Genomic DNA, 14,025 nt, shown 5'->3' with positions numbered 1-14,025 from the left:
CCATAATGGTTAAGTTGTTAAATGATTAAATTGATGCATGTAGTAACATTACATAGTAATCTAACTGTGATGAGATCAGATGTAAACTTGATATGAAATAGCCAGTACTGTAATGAAAAACTGAAATCATTCCTTTTATATAAAATCCATTTGAAGTCTATCACATTCAATACCCTATAAAACATATAATAAAACCTTGTCACTGTGTGGTAGAATGCACAGTAGGAACTATATGTATTTTCAAAATTAATCATCTGAGTATGGGCAATTTAGATAGGTTGGTCAAACTACATCAATCAGTTGGCCTTCTTTTTTTTTAGTACATTGTAATATTCATTTCTGCAATTCACACTATAATGTAAAACTTATAAAATTACCATATATATACTGTAGATCACAAAATTTTCGCGACACCTTATTTTCGCGAGATAGTCATCGACTCTTGATTAGCGAGACACAATTCTCACGGATTGTGGTTATTGCTCTAGACTATTTAATCTTAAGGAATACTATTATATGCGAGAATTTAATTTTAGCGAGTACACTGTCTCGCGTAATTACGCGAAAATAAAGTTCTAGCGAATATAAAGTGATTTACAGTAGTTACATGTACATGCACTTGCCTATAAGTCAGTCCGCCTATAAGCAGGCTGTATTTTTGAAGCTAAGAATCTGGGTGGATTAGACGAGTCATATGCCTACGCAAGGGAAAATATTGATTAAAAAATTCTTGTTAATTCAACTTTTTGTTAACTTTGGGTGTTATTTATAACCATATGGATACAGTAAAGATAAAACCTGAATTAAATGACTTACAAATTGATTGTAATTAGCCCACCAAAATGGTAACACGCCTTAGAAACCATAAAAATGATAGAAATGGAATGTTAAAACTGTGTTTTTTTATATAGAGTGGGTCTTTCTACCATTTGTTCGTAAATAAATATTGAAAGGGTGTGGAAGGATGTATCTCTCACCAGTTTCAAAAAAATGGTACGAAGACCCACTCTATATAAAAAAAATTGAGTTTACCTACTTAAATTTCGGAACATATTCTCAAAAACTCCAAGTCCAATGGTGCGTTTGCCTTACATATAGAAATGTTTGCTATTTAAAGGGCATTGTATGTGCGACTTCGTGGCTCAGTAGTAATAGCGGCGGTGTTGAAGCACCTAGTTATTTGTTGTGAGTGTTAGAATCACGATTTTTTAAGTTCAGATTGAAATTTAGATAAATACATTTTTTCACGAAAAACAAAATGAATAGATAAGATGATGAATTTATTTACGGTCAATTACTACATTTCCAAGATACATGTGTATATAATATTTTGAATGCATTCAGATCAAGACTACATAACACGTTTGAAATGTATATGATCATGGGCGTGTACCATCTCCAAACCCCTGAAAACATATCTGATAGAACAATTAACACGCAGTATTAAAAGCATCACGTTAAAAAAAATACTGTAACGATAACTGCAAGGTTTAAAAATATAGAAATTGTCATTTGGACAGTACTGTATAGAGTTTAAATGTTTATAGGCAAATCGTATCATACAACTATGAAATTTCCGATATGCTTACAGAGCGACCGTGTGGGCATATGACTCGCCTAATCCCCCCAGATTCTGAGTCTTTAGAAAGATTAACCTTCTAGAATACCAATCATTTTATATCTCGCCTATAAGTCAGACATAGAGCTTTGTACTGAAGTTTAATTCCCCAAATTCTGACTTATCAAAGAATGCATGTATATACGATACTCCTTTTATATATTTATATAGACAGATGGCCTTATTGCATGTATTTATAGTATTGTTCATTTTTCTAAGTAGCACTTCCTACGACTGGTGGCTAAATGACACCTAAAAAAATTTTGGTTGCCATTTCAGAATTTCTGGTCGCCATCAATAAATATTTTTCTCGCCAAGGTGAAGACATTTTGTGAATACTGTAGATCTATACGGGGAAATTTTCGCCCCCGTTTTATTTTTGCCCCTTTCACCCTCTCCTTGATTGGGCGAATTTAAAACGGGGGGAATTCAAATTACACCTCATAATTTCTTAAACAGAACTATGACTGGGCGAATTTAAAACGGGGCAAAATTGTTCACAAGTTCTAAAGGGCGAAAATAACATGGGGCGAAAATAACCCTGTATACAGGAACACATATGCATGTAGCATACAATAAGCAATGAACGACATTCATTTTATATTGCACCATCAATATATTGTATCCTTTTTAAATTAAAGACTTTCTTATTACTGTGACAAAACAATTTGCCAGACTGAAGAAATCACTCATGAAATATTACATAGAGCCACCAAAGACAAGCATATGGTTGAACACAACACATCCTGTAGACTATCGTACAGCATGCTGGTGGAACATTACGTAATCTCAGTCTTTGTGATGTTTTACAAAGTTGTTTTTAAACATTTTCTTGATAGAGAAACTTTGGAAAAAAGTATGTCTTGATCCTGATCGTAAATACAGACAATCGTGAGCCCAAATTATTGCAGGCATGAAAATACGATATTCTTTTAATTTTTGGGGGTCGCAAAATGAATTTTTTGGTCGCAAATGCAACCATTATAGACGCAACTTGGAGCACTGAATGTCTGGTCTATGTTATTGGACAGGTGTTGAAACACTTTGAACACCATCAACATTCATGATTAATTCTTAATGAAGTCTATCTTACCCAGTCCGATGTGTACAGTCAAGTCTACGTGCATATTGACACCTGCACCAAGAAATACAACACCTGGTCTGAAAAAAGAGAAGAAAAGTCATGTTAGAACAAGAGGCATCTGCATTGAGTAGTTGCTGAGAAAACTGTGACAAAATTTGTTACAGATACAGACAGACAGATACACAAAGTTTGAAACAGTATACCCCCTCTTTTTCAGAAAAGGTGAATAGTAAATTATTATTTCTGATTATATGTCAGGGAAAACCTCAGACATACTGAGTGGGCTGCATGTCTATCAACCAGGTCTCAGCTGTCGTGAGTCCTGGTTCTAAACGACATAAAACAAACTGGATTTAACACCTTTTATATAACTCTTTTTTTTTCCTTTTACAGAAAATAATCATGTCTATTTAAGTGTTGCTTACAGAAATGAAACTGACCCTGTGGAATTGTTGGATGTAAATTTTTCTATCAGATATAACTATAGTTTTAAAATTGAAACCAGCTTTCCATAGCTATGTGTACATAAAATATGGAGAAAACAAACAGTAATCAAGTACAAAAGCCATTTGTAATTATAATTCATACAAAAAGAAACTTTGAAAGTTAGAAAAGGTAACCAAGAAAAACTCTCTGACATAGAAAGCAATAACGTAGTTCAGATAACTTGTAATGTATATCAAGAGTTTATTAGGACCTTACCCAAACCTTTTTGGAGAGAAACTCTCTAAACATCCTATCTACATTAATCTGATAGAACAGCTGGAAAAAAGAAATACCTTAAAAGCAGAATTTATGGCAAGGATTTAATTTTGGCATTATTAGCGAGGGTGCCGAGATCGCTAAAATTGAATATCGCTAAAAATTATTTGCATTTTATCTGTAATAGCTTCTTTAGTGAGCATTTTAAAATCGCTAAAATTACATCTCGCTAAAAATAAAATATCTATTTTTAAGGACAAATTGCTAAATTTGCGCATCGCTAAAATTTCCACTTATACGGTATTTTATACATGTACATGTAACATCAATATACATGTAAACTGTTCACCAAATGTTACGGTCTATATTGCATATGTATTTTTGAGAATTGCAAATGAAAAAAGTGACTGAAGTATCTAACGGAATTTAAATCTTTTAAAGTTATAGACTGTGAAATCAATATCTCTTACAAGCATGTAGCACTTGCTGCACTTCATTTACAGGTCTAGTTTTCAAACTTTTTAAAAATTTAATTCCATCATGTTCTTGTACACTAAAACATGCTTACAGCAAAAAGCCAGGAAAAATATTCTAATATCTAATTAATGTAAATAGTTATATTCGTTAAATTCATAAAACAATTTAAACTTTTTCAAATGAATTCAACTTCACTGTAAGCTTGAATTCCTCATATGTATGTTTGTTTGCTATAACCATATTTTAGAGTGCAGGTGAAGTACAACCTCCATACAGTAACTGTTTAAAACATGGAATTGTTTAGTGCTTCTAATTAATATTTCACGAACAAACAGTCTAAATAGGAACCTTTTCTATGACGGCTGAGAGATGACCCATTTCTGAAACTGTGTCCTAGATAAAACATAAAATGGCCGCTTATCCGCGTCTTTACATTTCCCACACACAACGGCCTGCAATGGCTACAAATAAAAAATACAGTCTGTCAATAAAAATAGGGAGCTTAAAATGTCAATGGTAGTAGTAATTCAATCAAACTATATTTATTATCAAAATGCTTATGTTGTTCCCTCGAACTTATAGCATGAATTATGTATGTAATCAAATCATCTCAATGGAGTTCCATGTTCACATGGTTGGTTAAATTATCAGATTTATTTCCCTCCGATAGATGACTGTACATTAATATTTCACCAAAACATTGACTTACTGCCCCTGAGGGTTTTAAGATGGAGGCCCCGAATATAAAGGACGACATTCGTCTCCCGATTATATATATTTAATCAGAACAGACTTACTGCCCCTGAGGGTTTTAAGATGGAGGCCCCGAATATAAAGGATGACATTCGTCTTCCGATTACATATATTTAATCAGAACAGACTTACTGCCCCTGAGGGTTGTAAGGTGGAGGCCCCGAATATAAAGGACGACATTCGTCTCCCGATTACATATATTTAATCAGAACAGACTTACTGCCCCTGACGGTTGTAAGGTGGAGGCCCCGAATATAAAGGACGACATTCGTCTCCCGCTTATATATACATTAATCAGAACAGACTTACTGCCGCTGACAGTTGTAAGGTGGAGGCCCCGAATATAAAGCTAAGGATGACATTCGTCTCCCGATTCCTGAAAACATTCCTTGTGATCCCTTCAGAGCGTGGCAGGTCAACGTGTACTACAAATAGAGATATTGTTAAGTATCCAGGTCGAATCATGGGTATGCAGGAATTTACCCCAATGGCAGGTTTTTTGTTCCATACATCCTGAGACCAAAGGAACATCAACAGCATACCAGCACATTCGGAAATATTTTATTTAAGATTACTACAAACATCAAATAATAGTTCAGAGATGATCCTGAAGAAGACCTGATAATACTCTATTGGGCAGCTATAGGGGTGTGTAAATCTTTATGAATTATTTAAACACGAAGATAAAATGACTTACCTGACCTAACATTAGAGAAAGGTGAGTAACTCTAAAGGGCTTACTTAGATGAGATGTTAATCTTGACTTACCTGTCCTGGTACTGGAGACAGAAGAACAAGGGAACTAGTGGAGGTAGCCAGCAGGCATCCAAACGGCTGAAAAATTGATATGTTTTATAAATTATAACTGCTCTCTTCATGACTATAACAAAAGGTTAGTGTTAACTTTATAACATACATTTTATATATAAAAAGTCTTTACATCTAACGCATTATGATATTTATGCACTAAATTCCCCAAAAATATTTACCTCAAAGTTACGACGCTGGCACACTCGTCACCCCTGAGCTCTGCGCTGATTTCTGTGGACGAGCCTTCGTAGGCGATGTTCGGCTAGTACCTGACGACGCCCTCTGGTGACACAGCGATACAGGAAGCGGACTGTTTGTCTGTGTGGCTGGGATTGACACAGACTCACTCTTACCAAATACCTTGTTCATTGTATTCATTTATCTATCAGCTTTTACTTCAACATTTAAACCAGCTTCTTAAACCAAATGAAATATGAAGGTAACAAAACAAAGTCCTTTCTAATTAGAGGTTATACTATAAGCAATTTGGAAGTTGGAATATGTCAGCAAGAAAACTTTCTCTGTCCAATTTATGAACAACATATATAACTTATAATGTATACACTGTAGTTTTATCATAACCTTACCAACATCTATTTGGACAGAAACTCTTTAAACATCCTCTATACATCAGTCTGGTAATACAGCTGTAAAAAGAATTTAAAAATATAACATTACATAAACATGTTTAATATACACTGTAATCCCAACATTATACTTACTATACTATATTGAGAACTTATATTAATTTGTAAATCAACAAACAAAATCCATTCCTTGATGTTTTAAATTACACATGTATATTGATTTGACTGAGTTAAAATATAGGATACACCTCACCAAACTAGCTGATTCTTTTCACATTAAATAAGATTCTGTACTATCCTCCATCCATTGCATTACAATTGTAATTGTTCGTTTTCCTGGATGCTGATTAGTTGAAAATTAATTTCATAACATGTACATGGTATCAGGCAGAAGACTTGACAAACTGCCTTGCAATCAAACTGCAGAGGGTGAAGATAGTAACATCTTTTATCTACATCGTCTATCTACATGCTTTTTAGGAAAATTGTCCAATAAAATGAGAGTTGATGTAATTTACATTTACCCCATTCAATAAAACTCGTCAAGAAACATAATAATTGCAAATTATATATAGAGAAAGCGACAATCTCTTCAAGTTAAACTCGAAATTAACAATTTTGGCAGGTTTTACACAATACAAATAATTATCAAATTTAAACAAAGTTTCTCAGGGATTCTCCTTTTATATGTTATAAATGATATAAAATTACACTAACGGTTTGAACTCCATGTTTGGAGGAACTCATATACATGAACCCTGTGTAAAGAAATAACCGTCAAATTTTATTACAACAAATCCTTCCAACAAAATTTCAACTGAAACGTTACTTCTACTGCACATTACATTATTGCTGAGCTACCTTTCCATACTTTGCACATTAACTATATTCCCTGTACACTTCTATTTCACTTAACATGGATCATCACACTTCATATTCAATAAGTTCATAAAAACTCGTATCCAACGCAGACTCATCTGTGACTTTACATAAATCATAACACTTGTCCAATATGTTCATATCCAGCTTGTATCAAATACTGAAAGCCAGCATTATCTTTAATGTCTCCAAGTTCATCACAGTTTAACACTGCCCTTAATTCTGGCATAAATGTCTTCACATCCATTCCTGAATAAAAAAAATAATGACATCAGATTCATCAGTTGTTCGCCAGAGATGAAACTATTGACATCTGTTTTGAACGTACAAGAAGTTAGAGTAACTGCCCTGAAATTCTGCAATTCTTTTTGTCTTTCTTTCTTTTTTTAAAAATTTTTTTTTAAATTCAATAGGTTAACAAATTATCAAAACCCAGGTAATTTTCTACAAAAAGATTTTATTTAACTCAAAAATTAAAACACAAATCCAAAAATTTTAATGATGCATACAACAAATACACATTTTGATATACATCTAACAAAAATATACAACAATCAGTAATTACAAGACCAACACATTTTCTATGTAATACCTTACCTTCTTTGTAAGCCAGGTCCACTGTTTTGAAGAACACAGTATTCATGATGGTGTCCATAACATCCACAGAATCATCTTGTTGCCAGCTGTTAATTAAAATACAATTTTTGTTCTTTAATTGTATTTTGTTAAAATATAAAAATATTAATTAATGCAAAGAAAATTTGTCATTTATTATAAATTTTATATTGATAATGAAAACCAAAGGAGACCAGAAATTCCACTCAATGTCTCCCTGAACTAAATAAGCAAAGTGGAGTGAAACTTAACGACTTCAAAGAATACATGTATCATTCTAGACCTACCTACTTTACTTCTGTACGTGTTTATTTTAGGTATAAAACATAGGTAATCAGAGATTACAGAGCTCACCTCAACATGTGTTGTCTTTAAGTAAGGCAAATTAAGGTCAGACGAGACGTTCCTCAAAATCTGTTTTGTATATCTTCGAAATGTATGATTTAAATATTCAAAATTTTAATTTCATTCTGACTTCTTAACCAGTTTCTAAACGCTTTTGAAAAATCTAAACACTTCAACATTTGGAATTGGAAAATTTTTGTTCTTCCCCAAAGGATTATATAAGAAACACTCCCCCTGGTATTTTCCGGAAATGCCTGGCAAGGTACCTCAATTTTTTGTAAGTAAACATGTTTTAGTATCAATACTTTAATGACAAACTTTTAGAAAAATTTATCTATTATTAAGGAACGTCTCGTCTGTCCTTAAGTCACACAATTAACCAACAAAAAGTGTACATCCGAAAATGCAAAATTTATGCAATTTTGATACTTTGGAATTGACCTATATAAAAACTAAAAACTAGTTCTTCATCATGAAAATGTAATTAAAATCCAGCATCTGAAGCAAGATTGAGAGTTTTCATCCCTTGACGCATCATTTAAGCAACTGGTTTATATAAGACTTATAGTTTCTTGGTGATAGACTTGCACCCATAACTTTTACGAGGTCTATTATCTGGAAAATGTATGTCGAATTCAGCATCTGAAGCAAGTCCATTAGTGTGCATCCTAAGATGTATCATCCATGCAAGTTTGGTCAACATAGGGCTTAAAGTTACTTGCAAATGAAACCTGTATAAAATAATTAACCTTTCCACTAATCCAGAAAATGTAGGTCAGATTCAGCATCCGAAGCCAGCCTAGTAGAATGCACCCTTAGATGTACCATCCATGCAAGTTTGGTCATTATAGGGCGCAAAGTTACTTGGAAATGAATCCTGCACCATAAACTTTAACCTGTTTACTCGTCCAGAAACAGTCAAGGGCATCATGGAAACAAGTTATTTTTCAAATAATTTGTTTAAGTTATTAAATGTGTACATTTTGGGTTATCTTCCCCTGATTATGCTTTTCTTCAGTAACTTATTCCTGTTATTGATACTTTACTACTCATTAGTGTAAACCTACTGGAATCTGAATAGCTTTATTCATGCTGTGCTTGGGTTATCAAGTTCTGGTTAGATGGTTTATGACAGGAAAAGTAATCTATCTTTACAATCTAGGACACTAAAATTCCACAAATCATAACTTATTTCTGTTATTTCATCCTTAACCCACCTCACTTTAGAACTCTTGCACAAAAATATACAGCTTTGCACAAAAAATATAAGACTTACAGATTGTACAGTAATGTCCAATGATTATGAGAAAATTAGTCGCAGTGTTGGCAAAATTGGCGGAAGATGTGTAATTCACCCCTGAAATGTTCCTAAAACCAAATGATTTTTCCTTTCAAAAAATCATGATATTTATTTAATATCATCCAATCTGCTCAGGAGAAATTAAGTCTGTTGAGTTTTTTAAAAGAAGTACATATATTTATAACTTTATCAGCCTTGCATCATCTTTAATCAGCAAAAAACTCAACATATTGATGTTTTGTAGCAAAATTGATAGGCATTCAATTAACTCAAATGAGTTACTTCTTTGTATAGTCATATATAAGTAAGGTAACCTGAACAAGTTATTATGAAAAATAACTTGATTCCATGATGCCCCTGACTGGAAAATGTAGGTCAGATTCAGCATCCGAAGCAAGTCTGGTAGTATCACTGCTGGACGAAAAAAGTGCTGAGAATCCCAAATTTTACTGATAAAGTTTGATAATTACTGATACTGTGCTGTTGTTGCTGATAAATACTGATATTTGCTGTTATTATTACTGTTGTTGCTGATATTTTTTGTTGTCTCTGATAAATACTGATAATTACTGTTGCCTTTTACTGTTGAATCTGATAAATACTGTTGAGGTACTGTCGTTGCTGAGAATTGCTGATAATTACTGTTGAGGTACTGTCGATGCTGAGATTTACTGATAATTACTGTGGTCATTGTTTTTAACCCGGTAATTGGTTTAAAATAAAACAGAGGGCTATAAAAACCTTCAATTATTACTTTCTCTTTCTTGAATTATCATGACAAAATTTTCATATTTCTTTACATGTTCTGCTTGTGACAAAATTACATGACTGTATGTATGTATGCTGATCTCAATTTCTACATTACGTTTGTGAAAATTTTGACAATAATCAAATGAATATATAGAAAATAGAATTAATAAAAAAAAATTAACTGCAGAAAAAAAATGGAATTTTACTTTTGCACATTAAGATCTTATTGAAAAATAAACTGTAAATAAAAAGAAAATTATGCTATCTTATAAAAGATCCATCGCCGCCTTTCCCGACTCCAAGGAAATTATATAGGGAGATCGGTGATCTTTTTTTTCAATAATAAGAAAAAAGTTATTAATGGATGGAAAAAAATAAACAAGTTTCCTGCAGGTTAGAAAAGTTGGATTTGTTCCGTTTTCACTAGGTCAACTGGTCGAGTTTGGACAACATTTTGTTTTTGAAGGCCTTTTTTTCTCGAAAACAATTATATTTATCTTGTTAAATGTTCAGTTTTCTGGTCTCTTTTTGTCGATATATTTGATTTGCTCGAAAATTAGAAATTTTATCCCTTTTATAAGTAACTAAGAGGTAACAACAGGTTTGAATATGTTCAATCTGTGGGCACTGATTTTAATTAATAATTTATTTATTCATTCATTTATTTTAATTTTATGTAGACGTTTGTAGATCGTCCAAGAATTAAACTCCTCCACATGTACATATGTACAAATACACACTGTATGAATGTGCAACCGGCAAATGGGGCGAGCTGATTAAAAATTAGAGGTTAAGAATCCCTAGTGCAAAGGTACATGTGTTTAGTTTGTCTCTTAAAATTTAAATACACAATCTTTTTTTTTTAATCAGTTTTGAAATCTCATTGATTTTTTTTATTTGATTTATGGAATGGGAAATAAGAACTGAAATGAGACTTAATCTAATATGTTACTATTAGTATATGATCAAATTGATCGATTTTAATTTTGCATGGTAAAAAGTTGAAAGGAAAACACCTTTAAATTGATTTCAATTGATCAGAAATCGGTGATCGACCTGTGATTTGGCTGTATTGTGTACATGTCTTCAGCCCCGGGGTAGAACGGGGTACAACTTGTATATTCCATGCAAATTGTAGTGGTCAGCGTAACAATGGGCACTAATTACCTATTGTTCTTCGTCTGCGGCTACCGGTGTTATCAATAAACAAACTACCTACACTGTACATGTACTCGCTACTTTGGAACAATCTTAAAGTTTATGGTCGCCCGAAAAAAAAACTCCGTAATATTGAATTTGATGACGAATGAAATTGATAGAAAAAAATATTTAGAATAGAACACTTTGGTACCATAATAAAAAATATATATATATACCTGTCATGTACATCATGTACGTTGTACAGACTTATTTTAATTATTATTTCAATTCTCAAAAATCTATCTTTCTTCAGTATTTAATTTCAATTTTTAGTTTTACGCATATTTCTTCAATCAATCAATCATTTTTTTTTAATCTTTTTACCATTTTACATTAGTATACATAGACCACAAAAACATACACTGATTTCATACATAACAGTAGGTCTAAAAGGCATGCGTGAATAAGAAACTAAACAAAAAAAAATGTAGGTTGCTATAAATGTGAAGTAAGGGACTTTAGGCCGGGGAGTATATTTTGTTTATCAGATAAAAGAATATCCGGGGGAGGTGGTCACATGTATTTTCAATTCTCAATCTCTGTTAACGATGGTTTGGGACCGGTAAATACGTAGACGAGAAACTGACTGCACTTTTTAATAAAAAAAAAGTGTGCAAAATATACAATCATATAGATATAAGAGAAAGATTGTTTAGTGAAGCACTTTTTTGAAATAATATCAGCATTAATTGTTCACAATTCAGATGGAGGGAATTTACTCCACTTCGCTTAATCCGAGAAAAAAAAACCTTAAATGTATGGATTTTGAATGTCAGAAACATGACGTTGTGTATCGCACTCATGATTACTTCAGTTCTGAATTTTGTATGGTTCATTGCAATTGATTCTTTAAAATAATTTTATTCATGCATATAAAAAATTCGATAAGTATAATATCATAACTTGCATGACTTTTAAAACACTCAACTAGAGAACAGACCTTGCCCTATCGGCTATTGATCACTTAATTGTAAACAGTATTTCACCCCCTCCTTTTTGTGCTACAATCAAGTAAATTCATATAAATAAGCATCAAGTCTGTACTGTTCGTTTATACAAAGGTCTTGGACAAAAATGGAATTAAAAAAAAATTATAATCTCTGCACAAAATTCTAATTTTACAAAAACGCAAGCCGTAACGATGTCCCTATGGCAGAATGTACTAATAATTGACCCGATTCTAAAACGAAAGTAAAACTTTTACACGTGGTTGACATGTATGTTCCAGAACAACAAGCACAAAGTTTGCATTAATGGAAAAAGTTAATTCAAGTTATGATTTATTTTATTTTGTTTTTTAACTGACTGACCGCATATAACATGTTTAAGGAGTGGCGCATAATATTTGAAGCCATATCCCCATATACTTAAAACTGTATACAATGAAAAAAGAATTAGCCTAAAGAAAGACGTGTACATATTTCAATGACTGAAAATCACACTGCATAAGATTTATGTCATGTAGTGTACAATACTTAAGCCTTAACAAATAAGTTAAAAGAGAGTGAGAGAGAGAGAGAGAGAGAGAGAGAGAGAGAGAGAGAGAGAAAGCTAGAAAGTGACACAATGATATAAAATTCGTAGGGAGAACTAGAGCGCGCTGTCTACATAATATATAAAAAAAATAATTAAAGATGCTTCAATTTAATTATTTAACCCTGTCACATTCTTCTATAAAATAACAAAGAGTACGCTTCAAGACTAGATTTTATGACAAATATTTAATGCTGTCTTGTTAAAATGAGAGATTAATTTAAAAGTAAATGGAAAAAGGGGGGGGGGGTGTTTTCAGCTTAATGTACTCATGCATTTTCAGTTCTCCACACGGTAAAATAAATTGATATTTACAACCATTGACTGTATTGAAGTATTAAAGATACCCACAAAAAGCTTTTGAGGACAGTACACATACATGTGAGAAAAAATATGAGATGAGTTTTTTTTTACCTTTATGAACAAAAATTAAACTTTTTTAAAAAAAGTACTTGGGAAGAAAAAAACCACTGCAAATACAACAGAATAATTTTCCTCAGATAATGTCATCTACGTGTAAGGAGAAATTTAAAGAAAAAACATAAACAATTATGAAAGCTTATGTTAACATTATGTTCTAAAAATAATTTTAATGAAATTAATAGGTGAAAACTGAAAACAAATTAATAAAACGTGACTTTTTTATTTAGAATAATTTATTTTGTAATTGACTTAATGAATTTGTTAAAATACTTTAAAAAAAAAAAGCAAATAATCATTTCTCTGGCTATTTTAATCCATTCCCAGGTTAAAAACAATAACCACAGTAATTATCAGTAAATCTCAGCATCGACAGTACCTCAACAGTAATTATCAGTAAATCTCAGCATCGACAGTACCTCAACAGTAATTATCAGTAATTCTCAGCAGCGACAGTACCTCTACAGTATTTATCAGCATTTATCAGACTCCACAGTAAAAGACGACAGTATTTATCAGTTTTTATCAGCAACAACTAAAATTATCAGCAACAACAGTAATAATAACAGTAAATATCAGTAATTATCAGCAAGAACAGCACCGTATCAGTAATTATCAAACATTATCAGTAAAATTTGGGATTCTCAGCACTTTTTTCGTCCAGTAGTGTATGCATCCTAAGATGTACCATCCATGCAATTTAGTCATTATAGGGTTCATAGTACACTGTACCTTGAAAATGAAACCTTCACCAAAAACTTAAACCTGTTCACTCAACCGGAAAATGTAGGTCAGATTCAGCATCCGAAGCAAGGCTGGTAGTATGCATCCTAAGATGTATCATCCATGTAAGTTTGGTCATTATATGTCTCATAGTAACTGGTTACAGACTACTAATTTTACCCCTATTTCATTGACCACTCAAGTAGTTCCAGTTTAAAAATAGAGGTTT

At 32.3% G+C, this 14,025-nt stretch overlaps 1 protein-coding gene across 1 annotated transcript in view; it reads right to left on the bottom strand.

The window, feature by feature from the left end:
• Positions 1–6,902: 6,902 nt before the first annotated feature.
• Positions 6,903–14,025, bottom strand: part of LOC134242605 (nuclear pore complex protein Nup133-like) — a 41,284-nt gene continuing 34,161 nt past the window's right edge. The window contains exons 33-34 of the mRNA XM_062724706.1: positions 7,508–7,593; positions 6,903–7,159 (exon numbers count right to left, since the gene is read on the bottom strand). Of these exons, the coding sequence (XP_062580690.1) occupies positions 7,026–7,159; positions 7,508–7,593 (220 nt within the window). The 3' untranslated portion in view covers positions 6,903–7,025. The remainder of the gene's footprint in view (positions 7,160–7,507; positions 7,594–14,025) is intronic.

The sequence above is a fragment of the Saccostrea cucullata genome, unplaced genomic scaffold (genome assembly GCF_032062105.1).
Source record: "Saccostrea cucullata isolate Sc308-1 unplaced genomic scaffold, CSIRO_AGI_Scuc_v1 ctg861, whole genome shotgun sequence".
In the NCBI taxonomy this organism is placed as follows: domain Eukaryota; kingdom Metazoa; phylum Mollusca; class Bivalvia; order Ostreida; family Ostreidae; genus Saccostrea; species Saccostrea cuccullata.
Note: the sequence above shows the minus strand (reverse complement) of the source record. Positions and strands in the feature narration are given on the sequence as shown.